Below are 23,563 nucleotides of genomic sequence, written 5' to 3'. Positions count from 1 at the left end.
TTTGGAATCTCACTGCCGTCATGCGCACTCTCAATGTCTCAAATCTTTATCACAAGAACCTAGTTCCTAAGAAGGAATTTTTCTTCCTCCTATTTCAATTCTAAATGCTGTCAAGAGCGCTCTCAAAGTCTCAAGTCTTTTTCATGAAAGCCTTTGATCCATAGTGAAGCTTCGTGCAGCACATTTTTTGATACAAACTTTTCTGCATATTTCTCTTAGGAGAGTTTCTGAGAAGGATAGAGCCCGGTGTGAAGGAAGCTAAGCAGGGTCCGCCCGGGCTGGGTCCTGGAAGGGTGACCAGCTCACAATGCGCAATAATGTCCCTTCACAACACTGTTTTCCAGTCTCTAAAAGTTCATCATAGTTATGCTACCCCTCAGAAAAGGGGAGATTCTTCTTCACTCATGGCGAGTCAGCTAGCTATTAAAAAAAAAAAAAAAACCTCTTGTCGACAAGTCAGCAAGTCGCAGACCGAGAAGTGCAATTTTTATGGTTCTCAGGATGCCTAGTACTGGTAGTCAAGAGTCGTCTAAATATTTCGCAGTCTCCACAATATTTTGGGGTTACATGCGACATAGTTGCAAGGTTTTTTCCCTGGGCAATTGCCTTTTGCAGTCTCATGAGCTGCACTCCCGTGCTCTTTATCTTTTCGAGTGTTCTGAAGCATTTGCAGCTTCCCTTTTGTTTTTTTCCCCGAGACTGCTGCTCTTCTTTTCGGCATTAGTTGAGTAGGACATTCCTCCTGGCATTTGGTTTTACTTCCAGGACTACCATGTGGTCTCTTTACTTTGCAACTTAATTTTTTCCTTCTTGGCTCTTGGCATTCGGTTTGCTTTCAGGATTACCATGTGGTCTCTTTACATTGCAACTAGGGGACTGTCAGTCGCTCTCGGAGCAAGGAGGTATCCCTGAGGGCTAGCGTTTTATTCTGAGCACTCTGTCTTTGGTCAGCATTGTTGCCATGTTATGTTAGTCCAGAATGCTCTTTCTGTACTCTCATAGGACTGTTATCATCTTAGGTTACTTCAAAGACTCAATCCTGCTCTCTGGCAGGACTGTTTCTATCTTATGTTCTTTCAGAATGGTCTTCGGTCTCCTGGTAGGTCTGTTGCCTTCTTAGGCTACATATTGAGGCCCCTGGTAGGTCTCTGGTCTTCTTGTGTATTGAAGGTACATCCTTTCCTCGGACAGTTCTACTATCTGGTCATTCTGTTTCTTTACAGGGCTTGCATGTGCCCCCCTTTACACGATTGACATGTATGTCATTTTATTTTTGCATGTTTTCACTTTTCTCTGTAAGCTGCCTAAGGGGTAATCTAGCGAACAGTGCAGTGAGATGTCATCGGGGAGGCCCAGCTTCGGTTCTCACTCTGACTCAAATTGTCCTGCCTCCTAGGTGGGTTCACATCTGCACTGACGTTTGGTTTATTTCATGGCTGATGTCTGTTTTATTCAAGGGGAGTCATTTGTATGGATCTACCATCTGACCAGCCCTGTAGCATGCCATCCCCTTCTGGCATGGTGGCCTTCTCTTCAGGTCGGGCATTTCGCTTAGATATTTATCCTTGCAGATATACCAGGCTGCCTTTTAGGTTGTCATCTTGACTTTTTATGGAGCCGAGGGGGTTGTCAGAGGGACAGGGTGTTATTCTTCTTCGCACGATGATTCAAAATCATCTTGTTTCCTTTAAGGTTTCTTTCTCCTTTCAGACACTGTTGTTAGTAGCCATGGCTTCAGCTAGCAGGGTCAGGACTGCAAGTTTCTCTCTTACAGGTTTTCTTTTTTTCCAATCAGCTAGTACGTCTAGGTAAGAGGTACTTCTTCACCTGGGTATTTCTTTTTCACTCTACCTTAGTTTCCCATTTTTCATCTTTTCCAATCACTTTTTTCTTACTGGTCTGGACTCTTCTACTGGCGTTCAAGATCACAGGAAATTATATGCTTTATATATGCTTTACATATTAAAACAGATCTTATATATTTAGAGAACTGTTACAAGCTATTTGGTCCTTCCTTGGTACTTCTAGTCAAGGTAAGGTTGCCGTTGTTTCGGCCTCACTATATCTCGACGTATTAAGGAATTCATACCTTCTATTTGTCTACTCACTGGGGGACCATTTCCTGAGAGTGTTATAACATATGCTCCATCTTGAGAAGCGGGGTTCGTTCCTTCGCACAGCGATTTTTGGTGCACTAGGTGCACATTTTGTACGGTGCCATTTTGAGCTTATCTTCATTCTCTTTTGATTGATATACACTCTACATGTTCATTGTCGCCAGGAGGTGATCTATGCAACTCGGAGATGCTTAGGGGTTTGAAAGGGTCCCTCCCTTAAGGTTACTGCTTTGGTACTTCCCATCAGTCCAATCCTGGTCCGGTCCGGAGGGACGCTAAGGAAGGAGAAATTAGATCTTACCTGCTAATTTGCTTTCCTTTAGTCCCTCCGGACCGGACCAGGCCCCTCCCATATTTTGTCACTTTTTCAACGGGGTATTAAAAAAAAAAAAAAAAAAAAAGACGCTTGTACATATATAGGACTTTAAGTGGACCATGCCACGTCTCTGGTCGGAGTTGCTGGTGGGTTCAGTTGCTGGAATATATGTGTATGTATGTATTTATATATCTATCTATATATGTATGTATATATTTATATATCTATATATGTATAGAACTTTGAGGTCCTTAGCACTTCTGTGCTGAGAGTTGCTGGTGAGTGCTAATTCAAGTGAGCCATACCACTCTCTGGTAGGAGTTGCTGGTGAGCTTTCCTACAAAAGGGACATACCACTTCTCTGGTGAGAGTTGCTGGGGTACCCAATTGCTGGTATATATATATGTGAACTTTTAAGTAAGCCATGCTAGTATATATATGTGAAACTTTAAGTAAGCCATACCACTTCTCTGGTGAGAGTTGCTGGTGAGCTAAGTGAGCCATACCACTTCTCTGGTGAGAGTTGCTGGTGAGCTATAAGACAAGTGAGCCATACCACTTCTCTGGTGAGAGTTGCTGGTGAGCTATAAGACAAGTGAGCCATACCACTTCTCTGGTAAGAGTTGTTGGTGAGCTCTGATACTTGGCATTGCCGAGTGCTTTGTGGCTGCTAGGATTCCATACGGCACAGATGGTCTTTCTTTCTTTCTTTCCTGCTTTGTTATTCAAATACTGAGGCTAAGGTCACATGGCCAGGGCTCCTATTGGCTCTCTAGAGTCAGAGTTTTTCTCAGTCTCCACCTGCTGGTAGGCGAGCACAACCCATCAGTCCAATCCTGGTCCGGTCCGGAGGGACTAAAGGAAAGCAAATTAGCAGGTAAGATCTAATTTCTCCTTAAGTCACTAGGGACTCATTTTCAAAACACTTAAGACTTACACAAAGTTCCATAGGTTACTATGTAACTTTAAGTCTAAGTGCTTTGAAAATACGCCTCTAGGTCAAATAGATCTTAAACACCTGACCAGTTTGTTGCAGATTACATAAAAGACTGGATCAAAAACTTTCCAGGAACTACAATAAATGTTTACAATAAAATTAAATTCCAAAAAAACTTCTCAAATATCCATGTTTTTAACAATTAAAGGTTAAGTAATTCAAGAGAGTGCGAATTTCCAGAAGCGGAAGATTAAAGTACTATAGCCCGATTAATATAAAGAAGAATTGAATATAGATTTATATCTAAGCTGTTTGATTGAAGGAAACTGTAGCAACATCAATTTACGCATAGAATAAGAGGAATTGGAACAAAGCAAATTTGCACCCCCCCTCAGTAAGATAGAAAGGGGCTAACCCAGTTAATAATTTGTAAACAAAAGAGCAAAGTTTAAACTGAGCCCTGGCTTCAGTCGGAAGCCAATGAAGGTTCCTTAGAATCAGAGTAGCAGATTCAAGTCTAGAAACTGAAAATATAAGACGTGCTGCAGTATTCTGCTCACTAATTTCCGTAGATAGCCAACAAATAAATTATTACAGTAATCCAAACTGCTTAGAACTATTGCTTGAACCAGCCATCTAAATTCAGCAAATCAAAACTTTTTTCAAATTACTCTTAATTTACGCATAGTAAAGAGAGAGATTTGTATAATCTGTTTAACGTGATTTGAAAAGGTCAATAAGCTATACACTTCAACTCCTAAGATTCGTAAAGAAATCTCAAAAACTAAAGAATCTGTTCCTATTTGAAAGTTTAGACACTCTGGTCCCAGCCATAGAAACGTAGTTTTTTCTTAATTTAGTTTTAAACAATTAGTAGTAATCTAATTCAAGATAGTGGCCCAATCTTTAGCTGTTGGTAACAATAAAGTGATGTCAACTGCATAAATATAAAATGGTATTTTTAGCCTCTCAAGCTCCATTCCCAAGGGTTGGAGCAACAGATTAAACAAAGTGGGAGACAGTGAAGATCCCTGAGGCACTCCACAACCTGGCCTCCAACTGGTGGAAAAACAATTTACCCTTTTCACCATATAACTATGTACTGCCAAAAAGCCTGTAAACCAAGAGAGCACTACCCCACTTACTCTCAACTCAGATGAAAGAACAAAGGATTATGATCGACCAGATCAAATGCCAATGAGAGAGCGAACTGAATAATAGCGTTTTGCCCCTTGCTGAACAAAGATTTGCCATAAGCAATCAGAGCCCCTTGTACTGTTTCAGTAACACAGTAAGTGATGGCAAATAAAGACCTGAATGGTCCGTCCAGTCTGCCCAACAGTCACATTCTTAATTCAAGATTAAATCAACAATGAGCTTGAAATTATATATTTGATCATGGTCTTTCTTTGGTGTTTCTGGGACAGATAGAAGTCCGCCCGGCTCTGTCCTTATGTTCCAACTACTAGAGTTATAAAGATAGAGCCGGGCAGTACTATGATTCTGTCTAAATCCCAACTGAGACATGGAGAATATTATGAGTATCAATTTATCATCCAACAATTTTAAACATATCTCTCTAATATTCGCATAAACAGAGGGATAGAGGCAACTGGTTGATAGTTGTTAACAGAAAATAAATCGGCTCCTAGGATTTTTTGGAATTAGGGTAAACACAATTTTCCCCCAAGAGGGTGGAAAATGTCTGCAAGCTAAACTAAAGTTAAACCATTCTGTGAGCTTATAAAGAAAAGATGGCGACATCTCTTTCATAACATAAGTAGGGACAATATCCAAACAACGAGATTTTACACACTTGGTCAATAATTAGAGTATCAAAAACTTTCATAGGGGTAAAAATATTCCATTCACAATCTGCCGGGATCCCCTCATTACTTCCCCATTCATACATATTAATTGCATTCTTCAACTGCAATTGTGATCTTATCTTAGAAGCTTTATTTCTAAAAAAAAATAAAAAACACACAGCTAACTCATTAGCGGTGACCAACTCACTTCTGTTATGCAAGTATGACAGACTTGAGAGATTCTGTGGAAACTTAATTTTGGATTGAATTTTGTTAGTTAAACAGTATTCCTGACATCAGAGTATTTGATGCAACATCCCAAATGGCCAGAATATGACATTTCATCCTAAACAAGCAAGGAACTATCTTTGTAGCTATTTTTCACCTTCCCCAAGCATTCTACTTCTTCCTGCCTATTATTCAGATAGAAAAACAAGTTCAGCTCCATCACTTAAGGCCCTAATACAGGCCTTCTGAGTGGAGCAGAGAGATCAGAAGTCTATAGAACCAAGTATGTACTCAATAAATGCCTCAGATATGAATTACTATGTTAGCTAGTTTCTCATTTTTGAAGGTTTGAGCATCATGTTCAAATGTATATTTTTATTCCCGACTTCAAAAGTTGTAGGTGAGAACCTCAGGGTGTCCAGCAGCCTGACAGAGTTATCAGATAATACTTTACGAATTATTTATTATATGGGATTTCGTTCACACCTTTTTCAGTAGTAGCTGAAGGTGCGTTACATTCAGGTATACTGAGTAAACTTTGTACAGAGTATGTAGTATTAGTGGGGACTACTGATGTTAACTAGGAAGAAAAAGCAAGGTAAGAGAAAGTGTAGATATTATATATGTTGTCCCTACTTATGTTATGAAAGAGATGTCTCCATCTTTTCTTTATAGGCTCACAGAATGGTTTAACTTTAGTTTAGCTTTCAGGCATTTTCCACCCTCTTGAGGGAAAATTGTGTTTACCCCAATTCCAAAAATCTTAGGAGGCGATTTATTTTCTGTTAACAACTATCGACCAGTTGCCTCTATTCCTCTGTTTATGCGAACATTAGAGAGATATGTTGGATAATTGATACTCATAATATTCTCCATGTTTCTCAGTTGGGATTTAGAAAGAATCATAGCACTAAAACAGTACAAGGGGCTCTGATTGCTTAGGGTAAATCTTTGTCGAGCAAGGGGCAAAACGCTATTATTCAGTTTGATCTCTCATCGGCATTTGATTTGGTTGATCATGATATAATGACTCAGAGTGAAAAGGTTCCAAAGGTGACTGACTTATACCACAAGAGAGAGATCAACTACATAATCCTGCAAAATTTCAACCTCAGGTATGGACTAATTATGTCTTTAATTCTCCCCAGAAATCACATGCCCCACTTGAGGTACCTGCAGTGTTTAGGTTGTAGAATAACAAACCATATTCATAGTCCCATTCTACACTAAACTTTCAAAAATTAAAGTTGCCCAAATTTACTTCTCCAAACTTTTATAGCCTTTATCTCTCGTTTGTAACCCCACTTTTCGTACCTTTTCGCTCAGCAGGTCACATATATATTTTTAAATTTCTGATGTACTGCCTGCAAACTCAAGCTATCAAGGCAGTATACATTCAGATAGAGTAGGTAGTTTTCTGTCCCTAGAGGCTCACAATCTGAATTTGTACTTGCGGCCAAGTGAGGGTTAAGTGACTTGGCCAAGATTATAAGAAACTATAATGGGTTTGAACCAGGCTCCTGTAGTTCTCAGCCTGCTGCTCTAACCATTAAGCTACTCCTAAGTATGGTAATTTGGGCAGTGATATGAATGACTGAATGTCTAGGGACCTGCTGATGATCAAGAAATGGGCTCATATTAAGACTGCCCTAACCAGTGGTGCAGAAAAAGCTTTCTCTTATTTAATATTGCATATCTGTTCTGCTCCTTCTGTTTACAGACAGTCCACAGGAGGCCTTCAAGAGGTTCTAAGAGTGAATTAAAGCCGGTGAGGGAGACAAAAGTTATTAAACATGTACACCAGAGGGAGAGGTAGATGAGAAAGTAGAAGGCTGACCTGTGAATTGGGGGGAGGAGGAAAAGATATATAAATATGGAAGACCAGTGTCACAAAAGTGAAGATGCAGTTTTTCTTCCTAACCACTAGCTATAAATTTTCCACCCATAGAATGACTTTTGGGAGTATTTCTGTTCTTCAGTAAGTAAATAGGCCATCAAGTCTGCTCGCTGGTGCTTGTGGCAGGGGCATATTTGAAGATTCACCAGAGAGCTGTGTTAACCTTCCAGAAAATATTTTAAACTCTGTGGTTATAGCCTGTGCATTTGAAGCCAGAGGAGCATGTGGAAGTGATTCACACGATGAAATATCACTAGGAGACTCATGAGCAAGGTGCAGCCCAACTGCATTGTGTTGGTGTTCTGTAGATGAGTGTTATCTACTCTTTAATTGCAACATGAAGCATAAATGGCATGGGTTTGTAAAACAAATAGAAAACCTGTTATTCCTTGACGTCCCTCCAGACTGGCCCAGAAAAGATACTAATGAGTTGTGCACTCCTTCCAGCAGTTGGCGACTGAGAATTCTGACTTTCGTGAGAGCCAATAAGAGCCCTAGCTAGCTACAATAAGATCTCAGTCTCCAGCAGGCGGAAGGTGGTGAGCCCTTCAGTCTCTTATTATTCTGTATCTTTCTATTTTTGATTCCTTTTGGTTAAAAGTAAAACTATATTGTTTCTCCTATACCTTATTTTGTGCAACACGGTTTAAAAAAAACAAAACAAACAAGTTTTGTTGCTAAAGGAGGCTGAGGCCCACGGGGTGGGGGGGGGGTTCTCTTACAGCCTCAGGGTGTCACACTCGGATGACTAGGTCCCTCCCCACACAATTTCCCAACTTCTTTTATTAGTGCAATTTAAGAATAATTGGGTCTTCCTTCTACACTAACCTTAGCCCCTTTGAGGGAAGGGTGTTCTGAGGACAGGGAGAGACAGCCGCACTGCCTCTGTGGTGTGAGAAAAAAACAAAACTGCCAAACGAGCAAAGCAGCTCAGCTTCTGGCTTACCGCATCTGTATTGTAGCCAGTATTTAACTCGCCTGCATTTTCGGGAGCTCTTTTCTCATGTTTGGGCAGGGGTGTGTATAGGGCGCTCCACTTTCTTCTCTGGTGCAATAAGTTGTTCATTCTCAGGCTCTGGTTTTGGCAGGAAGCGCTGCCATTTTACAGCCACAGCCTACTGCATCAGAGCTCTCTTCTTTGCTCCAGAAATGTCCTCAGAGGTTGCTTTGATGCCTGGGTTGTCACAGGGAGGAGAACTTCAAGAGGATTTTCCTCCTGAATTTGTGTTGCAAATGTATAGAGCATTTTTAATGCATAAATTGGATCCCTCTCCAGTGCTTCCTTTTGAGGGGTCAGAGGGCATCAGATCCTCTCTCAAACAACCTAGGGTTGCCTGGGCTTTAGAGGCAGATGCTGACATGGATTTGTGTCCTGAAATGCCTTACTGCAAGGAAGACCTTGGTGTAGAAGAAACAGGTTTTTCGGAGGAAGCTGCTCCTGCAGATCCAGTATCACACTCTCCTACCTAGTGAAGACTTCTGTAGTACTGATTTTTTATAAGGAGGATTTGCAGGAATTCATAGCTTTGGTCTGTTCTACATTAAACCTGGCACCTGGCGGTCTAGGCAGCTATCTGCAGTTCTCTGGTAGCCAGGACTTGTTTTCAGTGGTCCGAGCAAGTTTTAGATAGGTCTTTGGATGACTTCTCCTTAGTGAATGCTGAGTGGCAAAGAGATGGACTCAGCTTTCTTGTATGATTTATTGAGGGCCTCTTCCAAGTCTGTGGCTGTAGGTATTGCAGCCTGTCCTGATTGCCTTTGACGATAATTGGGTGATGCGGCTTCTAATTCGAAACTTAGTTCCCCTTTCGAGGATCTTTTCTTTTTGGTGACGAGTTGAATAAATTAGTTAAGACTAGGGGATACTAAAGCTCCTTGTCTTCCTGAGGATCGTCCTAGGCTGGCCAGTCACGACCTTCTTTCCAGTTGGGGATGTGGCAGAGATTTTCATCTGTTTCGGGCGGGCAGAGTAGCTACTCGTCAAAAGTCTCACTATTTTCAAAGGTTCCAATCCTTTAGTGGTGCCCGATGCAGAAGTAGAGATACAGGTACTTCCTTCCAGTCCCCTGCTCGTTCATCCCAATGAAGGCTTCTGGGCCCAACCTCCTCTTCCAGTTGGGAGCTTGGTTAGCTCAGTTTTATCTGAGGTGGGCCCAAATTACCTCTGATCAATAGGTTCTTGAGGTTATTCGCGACGGGTAAGCCTTAGAGTTTGTGTGGCTGCTATCAGATGCTTTCCTAGAGTCTCCTTGTCGTTCTCATCTAAATTCTGAAGCAGTCAGGATCACTCTGGAAAGGCTTCTTGCTTTACGAGCAGTCTGTCCTGTTCCTCCTTCAGAAATAAGAACAGGTCGCTATTCCATTTACTTTGTAGCTCCAAAGAAAGAGGGATCCTTTCGATTAATTTTGGATCTCAGGCGGTCAAAGTCACCAGTTTTCATATGGAAACTCTGCGTTTGGTCATTGTAGTTGTTCGATCAGGAGTGTTTCTGACAGCTCTAGATTTGACAGAGGCTTATCTGCATAATCTAATTCGCCCTTTGCACCAAAGGTTTTTGTTTTGCAGTTTTGGGCCAGCATTTACAGTTTCAAGATCTTCCTTTAGGTCTTGCTACGGCTCCTCGTACCTTTACGAAGGTAATGGTGGTGGTGGCGGCAGCAGCGGCTCTCAGAAAAGAGGGCATTCTGGTCCATCCTTACCTGGACACAGAAGAAAATCATATCAGGAAAATGCAGGTCATGGAGCGAGTAGCTCAATTTCTTCAATGGCTTGGTTGGGTAGTAAACCCTCTCGTGTTGTCTGGTGCCGTCTCAGACTCTCACTTCTTGAAGTTTCCTTCGACACTATGCAAAGCCGAGTATTTTTGCCTCAGAACAGAATTGTCTGGATCAGATACAGTCCCTTCTTTGCAAGCCGGTACCATGTGCGAGAGATTATCTTCAGGTCTTAAGATCCATGGCAGCGACAGTCAAGATAATTCCTTGGGCCAGATCACATATGAGGCCTCTTCAGAAGGCCCTTTTGTCTCCACAGACAGATTCTCTGACTGCCAAATTGATTCTCAGGACTCAAGAGCGAGGTGGTCTTGGTTGGTGGCTTCGGACACAAAATCTGGCCAAGGGAGTTCCTTAGACCCTCCTTAGTGGGTCATAGTGACAACTGATGCCAGTCTTGGGAGCTGGGGAGCTCACTTTCTGGGACATATTTCTCAGGGTCTTTGGTTCCAGGAGATGTCCTCCTCAGTCAATCTTTTGGAAACAAGAGCAATTTGTCTGGCTCTAGAGGTATTCTGTCATTTACTCAAACACAGACCTGTTCGAGTTCTCAGACAATGCGATGGCAGTGGCATGCATCATCAAGGAGGAACAAGAAGTCGTTATCTAGAATAGGAAGTGGCTGTTCTCATATCTTGGGCGGCTCTTCATCTCTTGGACATGTCAGCTTCTCATTTAGCGGGGACATCGAATGTTCAGGCAGACTTCCTCAGTTGTCACGCACTAGACCCGGGAGAATGGGAGCTCAGTGCAGCAGCTTTTCAGACGATTGTTAATCGGTGAGGATTACCAATTATGGATATCTGATGGCTACAGCGCGCAACTTCAAAGTGCTTCGAATCTTCAGTCGCCAGAAAGATTTCAAAGCAGAGGGCATAGATGCTCTTCTACAGCCGTGGCCTTTGTTCCTTCTTTATATGTTTCCTCCATGGCCCCTCTTAAGGCGGCTCATTCAAAGGATCGAGAGACACGCAGGTCTAGTAATTCTGGTAGCACCCAGTTGGCCTTGCAGACCTTGATATGCCGATTTTGTACATCTCACAGTCGACTCCCCTCTAAATCTTCTGGACTCTCTAGACCTTCTAGTTCAGGGGCCATTGGTTCATCCAGATCTGACTTGATTTTGTCTTATGGCTTGGCTATTGAAAGGGCACGGTTAGCAAAGAGAGGTAGCGCTGTGTATGCCTTGTAGCACTATAGAAATGATAAATAGTAGTAGTCATAGTTAAGATGCTTCGTTCGCAACGTCGGTCAGCTTCTCTGAATTACATTTGTACTTGATGTATTTTTGAGGATTGATGTGCTGATCATCTTTTTCTCCTTTTCGTGCATTGGTGATCCAAATCTTAGGTTTTTTACAGGAAGGTTTTGATAAAGGCTTGGCCGTTGCTTCGCTTAAGGTGCAGATTTTGGCATTGTCTTGTTTTCGAGGTAGAATCAAAGGGGAAGTCTTTGGCTAGTCATCTAGATGTTGTTTGCTTCCTTCGAGGTGCGAGGTTGCTTTGTCTAGAGCGATTTTTTTTTTCCTGCTTGGAACCACAATATAGTTCTCTCAGCCCTTACTAGGCCACCTTTTGAACCTTTGGTGGTTTGCTCTCTGAAAGATTTGACGCTTAAAGTGGTGGTGTTAGTTGCCATTGCCTTGGCTAGGCAAGTGTTGGAGTTAGATGTTTTCCTGACTTTTTTTTTTTTTTAATAGCTTTCTAAGGAATGGGTAATTTTGCTCCCTGTTCCTTCTTTTCTTCCTAAGGTTTTGTCCAGGTTTCATTTGAACCAGTAGTTTTGCCAGTGTGCTGCGGCGGCTAAGAAAGCAAATAGAATGTTAGGTATTATTAGGAAAGGAGTGGAAAACAAAAGCAAGGACGTTATAATGCTTTTGTATCGGTCCATGGTGCGACCACACCTCGAATATTGTGTTCAATTCTAGTCGCCGCATCTCAAAAAGATATACTGGAATTAGAAAATGTACAGAGAAGGGTAATGAAAATGGGATGGGACAACTTCCCAATGAGGAAAGGCTAAAGCGTCTAGGGCTCTTCAGCTTGGAGAAGAGACGGCTGAGGGGAGATATAGGGACAGAAGAACAATGGAGTTTGTGAAAACTTAATGAGTCCTTAAGCATTATTTGCAGACTACGGAGGATTTTAGACAATCGGGTCGTCCTTTTCTGTTCACTGGAGGTGCTCGCAAGGGTTTAGAAGCGTCTAAGCCTACCATTTCAAGATGGCTAAGAGAGATGATGCATCTGCTTACCTTCTATCCAGAAAAGCTATTCCAAAAGGGGTAAAAAGTCACTCTTACTAGAGGACAAGCAGCATTGTGGGCTGAGTGCTTCTTAGTGCCGCCTTTTTCTAACCATTACAGATTGGACCAGCCCAGAACCCTCCGTGTGCTGTGATTATTTTTTTTTTGGGGGGGGGGGGGGGGGCATTCATTTCTGTCTGATACTTTAAGAGCAATGTAATGTGTATTAGTTTTGTGGGCATTGAGCTGCTTTGAGCATTTGTAGTCTGTCATTATTTAAAAACAAAAAACCACATACTTGCCTTACCCTTGGTCTTTACGATAAATATAGATAGGTAGATATATTTACAGTGTCTGCAAGGTTTCACCTGTTGTCTATTTGGCTTTACCAGTTGCACAGAAGTTACTTCTCATCCTTTCTTTCCTGCTTTGTTATGTTAATTCTGGATTTTACTTTAGCTAGCCTGGGCTCTTATTGGCTCTCATGCGAGTCAGAATTGTCAATCTCCACCTGCTGGAAGGAGTGCACAACCCATCAGTATCTTTCTGGGCCTGTCCGGAGGGACTAAAGGAAAGCAAGTTAGCAGGTAAGATCTAATTTCTCCATACTGCTAAACCATTTGTGGGACTCTGTAGGGAACCACTGGTGATATGTAGCATGTCACAATACCCTTGTGGTCTTATGTTCCTTACCACCACATGTATTTAAAGAAGCAATGTTTCTGTCAGAATAGCAGACATCCACCCTGTAATTGAGAGCAGTCCATCCAGAAACCAAGACCAATAAATCCTGTATTTTTGGAATTTGTGCTATAAATCTAGAAGCAGTTCCTTGACTGACCAAATTGTGTGTGAAATGTGATGTTTTCAGCTTTATTGAAAAGGTATATAACCATCACCGGGTATAAATGTTAGACATGGAAAAGAAACAAAACAGTGACTGTAGCAAGTTCACATTCCCATTTTCGTTCTGGTCAGTGGGGGAGGAGGGAAGGGATGGAGGACATCTGATTCTCATTGAAAGAGGGAAAGGAACGTCGTATTTTTTTTTTCAGGAATTTGTATATTTGGGGTCATGAAGAAAAGTGGGGGGTATTGTAATTTTGTAGGAGTTATCTTCCACCATTCAGGAGCTCATGTGGCATAGACACAGAAGGAAAATGTATACGATCACAGCTAATCATACAATCTACATTCTGCTCCCTCTCTTCCCAGCCAAACAAAAAGAAAAGGTCTTCTTCGAAAGTTGCTGAAAGTGAAGGAAACCTGGTGAGAGACAGAGAAAAGATGTATATAAATTTATCTGGACAGTTCGTGAAGGTGGGATAGGGAGATACGCGGGCACACTAAGTGCTAATCCGTACTGTCTCAGGAATTTGCCTTCCTCGTTTGGCTAGTTTTTCTTTTGTAACACCAATAAATTGACACCAAATCTAGAGGCTAGATACTCGGAGAGGAGCTTGGGTTATGAATATGTACAACCCTTTTATGCCTTTTATCGTAATTAGAATTGATAGCCGTCTTAGCTAGATTTATGGCAGTTTGTAGAAATGACATGACTTCCCATGGTATGATGATTGGGGGGGGGGGGGGGGAATTATAGGTTTGGGATTTCATTGGTATTTGAAGTAATATTGTATGGCAAAAGAATTACAATAGTGTTGTGATATGTTTGGCATGTTGTTGAAATTAGAATAAATAGTAAAAATATATATAGTAGCCAAGCATTAAGAAGGTGAAAATGTTATTTCTATAAATTTCTTAATATATCGTCATTTACTATTGCACCAAGGTGTTTTTACAATAAAATAGCATATAAACAATAAAACTGTGCAGTTTTATAAACTAACCGTATCTAGTCCTAATAATATATCCTAAAACAATGAGATCATTCCACCCAGAGAACATAGATATTGAGACCCAGCTATTGGGATGAATCTGTTGTGCATAAGCAGGAAAGGTATCCAATTAGCTGAAGTGTCAAATCTCTCTGTAAATATTGTAATAATTGAATCTGCGGACCAGGTATTTCATTTTTATGTGGTTGTCAGTTATTGAAGAAAAAAATAGGGGAAAATTGTAGTCTGTTACTAGGATAAAGTAGAGGAGATTCAGTAGGAGTCACAATAGGGCATGGGGGGAAGGGCCTTATAGGACATAGTCCAGGAAATAAGACTGCAAGTATAACATTGATTTTTCCATCCTGTGTGTTCATGGTGCAACATTTTGAGTTAGAAAAGCTAACCAAAGGCTTTATAGGTTGCCTAATTTTCAACTGCTTTCTCTTCCACTCCCAGCCAACTACGGCAAAGAAATCCACTACAGAGGCAGATGCTGAGGTGGAAGGAGAGCCAGAGGGTGATGGGGAGAAGAAGGGAAATGCAGATGGCAGTAGCGATGAAGAAGGCAAACTAGTGATTGACGAGCAATCTAAGGAGAAGAATGAGAAAGCTGGAATGAAGAGGAAAGCAGAGGATGCCCTGGAGGTAATTTTGGAGAGAGCACTATGAAAGACAACAGGCAAGCCCAGGCCAGATTAATGATCTCAGGCTCAAAATTAAAGATCCATTAACAAGCCACAGGGCAGAGTGGGTTTAAGCCAAACATGAAAAGATAAAAAGTAAAATGTGAGGGCAAACAGTTGCAGGCATAAGTGATGAAAAGGAAGGGGCAAATCTGAAGGTTTTCCAGAACATTGCTTGAATTTGCCTAGGCTAATGTTAGATACTACAATATGTATCTTACTAAATGGGGTTCTTTCACTTGCCAGTGTTATACACTAGCAACCAGTGGAACAGTGGTATTTGTCATGCTCTTCAGTGGCAGATGCTAATTGAAATGACAAGGGAAAGGATGAACACAGAGGGGACCACACATTTAGGGTACTGTAACTTTATCCCTAGGTCTTCATTCTAAGTTTGAGATGTTACTGCTTTTGAATACAAGGCCTGCACTGTGTATGCTAATCATGTGATCTGCTCAAAGGTTACTGCACGGGAACACACTATGATTACTTCCAAAGTAATCATAGTGTGTTCCTGTGCAGTAACCTGGATCTAATCCCTGGTGGATACCCAGCTGACCGTATCTGGACATTTACCCTCCTCACCATTGAAATCAATTACAAAAGCGACTTATAGGTTCGCTAACACCCATTGCAAACTGTTTGTTTTAAAAACTATTTCCATGTATTATTATTATTTGTTACATTTGTATCCCACATTTTCCCACCTATTTGCAGGCTCAGTGTGGCTTACATAGTACCGTAGAGGCGATTGCCAATACCGGTTTGAACAAATAGAGTGAGGTAGTGATAGAGCAAAGGTCAATGTGTGATAGGCACATTGGGAATCGTAAGGAGGAAGAGTTAAATTATGTTCAGTTCTAGCTTTGGTTTTGTTATGCCGCTGGGTTAAGGCATCTAGGTTGGATCGCTAGGGTATGCCTTTTTATGTAATTTAATTGTGTCCCCTGGTCTTTTATACTTCTATCTGTCCCAGAAACACCAAAGAAAGACCATGATCAAATATATAATTTCAAGCTCATTGTTGATTTAATCTTGAATTAAGAATGTGACTGTTGGGCAGACTGGACGGACCATTCAGGTCTTTATTTGCCATCACTTACTGTGTTACTGAAACAGTACAAGGGGCTCTGATTGCTTATGGCAAATCTTTGTTCAGCAAGGGGCAAAACGCTATTATTCAGTTCGCTCTCTCATTGGCATTTGATCTGGTCGATCATAATCCTTTGTTCTTTCATCTGAGTTGAGAGTAAGTGGGGTAGTGCTCTCTTGGTTTAGAGGCTTTTTGGCAGTACATAGTTATATGGTGAAAAGGGTAAATTGTTTTTCCACCAGTTGGAGGCCAGGTTTGTGGAGCGCATGCGCCTTCCCGCCCATCGCTCAAATGCGGTCTCCTCGGTGGTTCTTTTTCTGCGTGAGGAGAAGGTGCTCTTGAAGGAACTGGGTTTTTTTGTTTTGTTTTTTTAACCTTTCCTTTATTTTACGTAGTTTTGCCCCGTTTTAAGTTTTATTGTTTTTCCATCATCTGGCCGCTTTTAAGCCCTGACTTCATCCGGAACTGGCCCATTTTTTTTTTTTTTCTTTTTTTTTTTTTACCATGCCATGCCCCTTTTTCAGGCACCATCGTGTTTAATTTTTCTGATGAAGTCCATGTCCACAAAGATTCCCAGTGGCTTCAAGCGCTGTACCCAGTACAATCGAACAATCTCACCGAAGGATACTCATTCTTGGTGTCTGCAGTGTCTTGACCATAGCCCTGCCAACTGTGTTCTCTGACTGCTTGGAGAAGTTTTCTCGAGAGGCTCAGCAAGAGAGGATTTTGGGAGCCAAGTTCGCTTCCTCGGCATCGACATTGAGCATTGCACCCAGGATCAGGAGAGTCGGTAAGCATGGCTGCTACTAGACCTGTAGACACTGCGAGAAGTGAAGCATTGAGTAGTTCTCCATCTGCCTCAAGGCCTCCTGCTGTGCAGGACCCCTGGGACCATCCATCAGACCCAAATGAACAAACCTTGATGCGTATGTATACTTGATGATGATCACATTTATCGCTGATGATGCATCTTGTGAAAAGAACATGAGCTGTTCTGAAAAAAGAATGTGGAAAATGAGACCTTACTTTCCATAAAGTGGTCTGAATTGTGATAATACCAAAGTGATGTTGAGCAATGTGTGAATGTACAATCCAGTATAATGAAAATGAAATAATCCATATCTGTAATGGTGTTATAGTGGGGTATGATGATAGTGTGAATATCTACAGAGTGAAATAGGAATAATAATTCAATGTAATATAGGAAAAACCTAATCATGGATATGTATAATTAACGTGGTTATGAAGTGTAAATTAATGGGATAAAAGCAAGAAGACTACAACGGTGTGTTAAAAACAAGCAGACTGCAGTGGTGTATGAAGAAAAATTCCTGGTAGCGGTGTGGCCATCCTCAGCGGAGAGTGCTGAGGAGTCTATGTAGATGACTATTCAGGTGCTCGAGCTACTAGGGTTAGTTTTAAATTACCCCAAGTCCCATCTCTGCCCTGTCCATCAATTGGAGTTTATAGGAGACCTGCTCAACACACAGAGGGTTCGAGCCTATTTCCCGGAGACGAGACGGAGACCTCTCAGCGGGTCACAGCTTGGCAGATGTTGAGATTGTTGGGCCACATGGCTTCCACAGTGTATGTTACACCCACTGACATGTCTTCATATGAGATCAGCTCAATGGACCCTGGCTCCTCAGTGGTACCAAGCCACGGGGAGTCTAGAAGATGTCATCCAAGTGTCCCCAAAGCTTGTACACTCTCTTCACTGGTGGACAGTTCGATCCAGTTTGACTCTGGGACTTCCTTTCCAAATTCCTTAGCCTCAAAAAGTGCTGACAACGAATGCGCATCTCCTGGGATGGGGAGCTCATGTAGATGGGCTTCACACTCAAGGTACTTGGTCCTCACAGGGAACTAATCTTCAGATCAACCTCCTGGAGCTTTGAGCGATCTGGAACGTGCTAAAGACTTTCAGAGATCGGCTGTCTCACAATTGTTCTCATCCAAACAGATAGGTTGCGATGTATTACACCAACAAGCAGGGGGCCACTGGATCACGCCCTCTGTTTCAGGAGGCCATCCGAATGTGGCATTGGGCTTGCCAACATGGCATGTTCCTTCGAGCCACATATTTGGCATGCAAAAACAATACCTCGTCCAACAGGTTGAGCAGGATAATGCAACCTCACGAGTGGTGTCTCAATAGGGACATAGCCTGCAAGATCTTCAGAGTGTGGGGCACCTCCTCAGATCTTTTTGTCACTCGGATCAGTTACAAGGTCCCTCAGTTCTGTTCCAGGCTTCAGGCCCACAACAGACTAGTGTCAGATCTTCCTCCTCAGTTAGGAAACAGGTCTTCTGTATGCGTATCCTCAATACCTCTAGTGGGAAAAACTTTGTTGAAACTTAAGCAAGACCGTGGAACCATGATTCTGATCACGCAGAACGGGCCGCAGCAGATTTGGTTCCTCCTTCTGGAATTATCTTTCGCAGAATTGTGGAGATTGGAGTGTTTTCCGACTCTCATCACACAGCATGAGGGGTCACTTCTACATCCCAACCTCCAGTCTCTGGCTCTCACAGCTTGGATGTTGAGAGCCTAGAATTTGCTTCTTGGGTCTTTCGGAGGGTGTCTTCAGATTCTTGCTGGCTTCCAGGAAAGATTTCACTAAGAGGTGTTACTCTTGTGAATGGAGGTGGTTTGCCATCTGGTGTGAGAGCAAGGCCCTAGATCCCCTTACTTGACCCTGCTTGAATATCTTCTACACTTGTCAGAGGCTGGTCTCTAGACCAACTCAGTAAGGGTTCACCTTAGTGCAATTAGTACTTATCAATGTGTAGAAGGTAAGCCCATCTCTGGATAGCCTCTAATTGTTCACTTCATGAGAGGTTTGCTTTTGTCAAAGCCCCCTGTCAAACCACCACTTGTCATGGGATCTCAACGTCGTTCTCACCCAGCTGATTAAATTTTCTTTTGAGCCACTGAATTCCTGCCATCTGAAATACTTGACCTGGAAGGCTGTTTTTATTGTAGCTGTTACTTAAGCTCGTAGGATCAGTGAGTTTCAGGCCCTAGTGGTGGATAAGTTTCATCACAATAGAGTAGTCCTCCGCACGCACCCTAATTTCCTGGCGAAGGTGGGTAGTAGTAGTAGTCTGAGTTCCATCTGAACCAGTCAATTGTCTTGCCAACATTCTTTCCCTGACCTCATGCCCATTCTGGCGAAAGCAACTTGCACACCTTGGATTGCAAGAGAACATTGCCCTACTACATGGATTGGACAAAGCCCCACAGACAGTTTGCCCAGCTTTTTGTTTCTTTTGATCCCAACAGGATGGGGGTCGCCATTGGGAAATGCACCATTTCAATTTGGCTGGCAGATTCAATTTCCTTCACTTATGCCCAGGCTGGGTTGACCTTGGAGGGTCATGTCACGGCTCCTAAGGTGGGTGCCGAGACCGCTTCAGTAGCCCATTTGAGGTCAGCCTCCATTGAAGAAATTTGCAAGGCTGTGACGTCTTCAGTCCAAACATTCACATCTCATTACTGTCTTGAGCAGGATACCCGACGCGACAGTCGGTTTGGGCAGTGTTGCAGAATCTGTTTGGGATCTAGAATCCAGCTCCACCCTCCTAGATCAATTTTATTCTGTTCCAGGCTGCACGCTCATTCAGATCGTATATAGTTTCAGGTTAATCTGTGTTATGTCCTCGCTTTTGTGAGGCCCAGTTGACCAATGTTTGTTGTTTTTGGTGAGCCTGGATGCAAGGGATTCCCCACTTGTGAGAATATAGAAGCCTGCTTGTACTTGGAGAAAGCGAAGATACTTACCTGTAGCATGTATTCTCCGAGGACAGCAGGCTTTATATTCTCACAATCCCTCCCAACTCCCCTTGGAGTTGCTCCTTTGTTCTTTTTACTTTTTATTTTTTGCTATAGTATTAAACTGACGCGACCATGTTCGCACGATGGGCAGGAAGGCACTCACATATTCGCAGTGGAGCTCGGCTTGCGCTCCACGAAGCTGTCTTTTAGCTATGGCAAATGCCGGACCAGGCAGTGTGGATTGGCGTCACCCACTTGTGAGAATATAAAGCTTGCTGTCGTCGGAGAATACCTGCTACAGGTATGTATCTTCGCTATACTTAAGGTGAGGTCGCACCATGAAGCAATACGGCATTATGATATTCTTGGTCTAATTTGGATTCCTTTCCTAATAATTCCTAGCATCCTGTTGTTGGTTTTTTTTTTTTTTTTGGGGGGGGGGGGGGGACCAATGACTCCAGGAGAACGGGAGATAAGATTTCAAAGAACCACTTTATTCAATGACTCGACACAGAAACTGTGTTTCGGCCACAGGCCTGCCTCAGGATATGATCATTACAAAGATCATATCGAGACGCTATGCCAGCAAAATATCACAAAGGTCTTTATCAAGACCACTCGACCTCAATATTTTTTTTGGAAGTACAAGGATCACCAAAGACCACTCAAACCAGAGATCCATCTCCTTTTTAACCACAGGATCATCTAAGACTCCTGAGGCAGGCCTGTGGCCGAAACACAATTTCTGTGTCGAGTCATTGAATAAAGTGGTTCTTTGAAATCTTATCTCCCGTTCTCCTGGAGTCATTGGTCCACTTCCCACTCTCTCTGTACTGTTATATTTACGTGGAAGTTAGTGTTGATCCACTTAGGTGGATTACTCTCTCCTTGTTTTATTTTTTTTTGGCCACCACCGCACACTGGCCAGAAGATTTCAGCATGTTGTCTACAGTGACACCTAGATCTTTTTCTTGAGTCCTGACTCCTAAGGTGAACCCCAGCATCGGGTAATTGTGATTCTGATTATTCTTCCCAATGTGCATCTCATGGTGCAAGCTGCATACCAATTTTCTTACCTTTTTCTGGACCGCTTTGTTGTCTTATGTCCTTTCTCCTGCTAACCTTCCAGCAATGTCATCCACAAATATATTGGGCAGAACTGGCCCTAATACTGATCCCTGAGGCACCCCACTAACCTTTCCTCTTAGCAGATTCCATTTACCACCAGCCTCTTTCTGTCAATCAATGAATTTGTGCACAACAGTACTTTGGGTCCTAACTTTAGTCTGCTAAGTTTATTAATGAGCCTCCTATGTGTAATTTTGTCAAAGGCTTTCTGAAATCCAGGTTGACTGCATGTAGCGCATGTCCTCAATCCAATTCTGAGGTCAGTCAGTCAGAGAAATCAGATTTGTTTGACATGATTTTCCCTTGGTAAATCCATATTGCCTCAAATCTTGTAACTGGTTGAATTCCAGTTAGTTCACTATTTTTTCCTTTCCGCAAAGCCTCCATTGTTTTTCCAACCACCAAGGTAAGGCTTACTGACTTGTAGTTTGACTTCTTCTCTGTTACTACTTTTGCGAAGATGGGCCATAGAACCTTCCCCATCTCCAAGGATTTATTAAACAAATCTTTGAGGCGACCCACTAAAATGTCTGAATTCCCTCAGTATCCTGGGATGGATCTTTTCCAGTCCCATGGCTTGTTCACTGTGTTTTTCAAGTTGTTTGTAAACACTCTTCCGTGAGCGGTGTGACATCTACTCCGTTCCCATATATACATTTGTCGGCCAGCTGAGGTCTTTCTCCAGAATTTTCTTTAGTCAACACAGAACAGAAGCATTTGTTAAGAATGCCTGCTTTATCCTCATCATTTCTCACATAGTGCTTCTCAGCATCTTTCAGTCTCAATTCCATTTCTAGTCTTCGTCCCTTATCCAATACACCTGAAAAAAAAAACTTATCACCTCTCTTTACATCTCTAGCCATTTTTCTTCTGCTTTCACCAATCGTATTTCGAGTTCTTCCTGTATTTCTTGAATGCCACCTGTTTGGAGAACCGTATTGATTTCCTTTTCCTTTTATTAACTTTCTTTACATAGAGTTCTTTTGCCATTTTTATAGCTACTTTCAGCTTGGACCACGCCTTCCGTTTCTCTTGTATCATCCCATCCCATCAATTTGCTCTTCAGGAACTTGCTGATAGTGCATGAACTTACGCATATGTGCAGTTGAGCTAGAAGGCCTTTGGTGGTGTACAGCTAGTGGAAACTTTCTTTATCAGAGGACTTCACCCACTTGTGAAAACTTGTATAATGCTGTCCATGGGGAACACCTGCTCTAGGTAAATAACTTGTTTTTATTCATTAAGAAGTAATTTCCCCCCCACCCTCTTAGGAAAGATGAGCCTGGGCAATAACAATCGGCATGAAGGGGTGATCAGGGAAAGATGAGCCTGGGCAATAACAATCGGCATGAAGGGGTGATCAGGGAAAGATGAAAAAAGTGAAGGGGACCACTCTTTGCCATGGTAGTAGGCAGTGATGGATGAAGGAAACATTTAACATATTAAATGTCGGCAGATAAGGACCTGTATGGTCCATCTAGTCTGCCTAATTATACCTGACTTTATGCAGCTTACACCCCTCTGTGCCTTAGTTTAGGGTTATACCTGTTGCTGTAGGCAGGTTACACCCCTCTGTGCCTTGTTTAAGTATGAAGGTATTTAAGTTTTGCTTTAATTCCCTCCTCTGTCTGTATAGGGATTATCTGTGTTTATCTCACGTACCTTTGAATTTTGTCAACATTTGTGACCCAACCATCTCCACCGGCAGGGTATTCCAGGCATAATTTTTGCACAGTACAGTGTATATTAAGTATGTGTTCCTGTTAGAACTAGTTTCACTAGAAGTTGTGACAGTGACATCATAGAAATGCCCCATTGTATCGGGTGCTGCTCGTCCTTGAGCAAGTCGCTTAATTCACGTTCTATTCCATAGACTGAAAAAATCCAGGTAGATCATTGTATTGTGCAATAAAATAAACACATATAACCATTTAGGGATCAGATTGGCTCCTCAGCTCACTTCAGGACAGCAAGCTGAGTCTGCAGTAGCTGAATGGTTATTCAGATTTATATGAAATACAAAGACTTAAACAGAGTGAGAGCCAATAACGCTGACTGCAATAAGTGCAGCCCGAGAGATTGAAAAGCTACTGAGCAGTCGTTCCAAAGCACTGGTGACACCCTGACGCAGGTGCATGAGTGCCAAAATGGCCCGTGTCAGGTCTTTGATTAAATGACTCTTGTTCCATTCCCGAAGGCCTTTTTGTGCTTTTTGTTTTTCTGTGAAATGTATAATTGCACATAATTCTTTCATACATGGTACACATACAAGGAGGGCAATTTAGTGGAGGAGTGGCCTAGTGGTTAGGGTGGTGGACTTTGGTCCTAGGGAACTAAGGAACTGAGTTCGATTCCCGGCACAGGAAGCTCCTTGTGACTCTGGGCAAGTCACTTAACCCTCCATTGCCCCATGTAAGCCGCATTGAGCCTGCCATGAGTGGGAAAGCGTGGGGTACAAACGTAACAAAAATAAATAAATAAAATACAAAATCATTTACCATGCTAGTTGAAAACTGGTCTCACTCGGTAAGAGGGTAAACTGAGTTGTGTAGCTCTATTTTACTTTGACAGCAGCTACTATTTGTTGCACTGCCCCCCCCCACACACACACACATTACCATGTGATCACCGTGTACCTAAAGATTAAGCTGGCCCAGCCCACGCCAGCTATCTTGATTTGATTTCTTAAAACTTAATCGCATTTCCTCAATATAATAG

The 23,563-nt window shown here is 42.3% G+C and overlaps 1 protein-coding gene across 3 annotated transcripts in view; it reads left to right on the top strand.

Moving 5' to 3' along the window:
- Positions 1-23,563, top strand: part of LOC115458376 (interferon-stimulated 20 kDa exonuclease-like 2) — a 42,073-nt gene that overhangs the window by 18,143 nt on the left and 367 nt on the right. Inside the window, exons 4-6 of one of the 3 annotated variants that reach the window (XM_030188290.1) lie at positions 7,127-7,174; positions 13,538-13,591; positions 14,620-14,808. In XM_030188290.1, the coding sequence (XP_030044150.1) occupies positions 7,127-7,174; positions 13,538-13,591; positions 14,620-14,808 (291 nt within the window). The remainder of the gene's footprint in view (positions 1-7,126; positions 7,175-13,537; positions 13,592-14,619; positions 14,809-23,563) is intronic. The other 2 variants (XM_030188291.1, XM_030188292.1) reach the window with 2 other exon arrangements.

Source organism: Microcaecilia unicolor, chromosome 14, assembly GCF_901765095.1.
Source record: "Microcaecilia unicolor chromosome 14, aMicUni1.1, whole genome shotgun sequence".
Taxonomy (NCBI): Eukaryota; Metazoa; Chordata; class Amphibia; order Gymnophiona; family Siphonopidae; genus Microcaecilia; species Microcaecilia unicolor.
The sequence above is the reverse complement of the archived record's forward strand: the minus strand, read 5'-3'. Positions and strand labels throughout refer to the sequence as shown.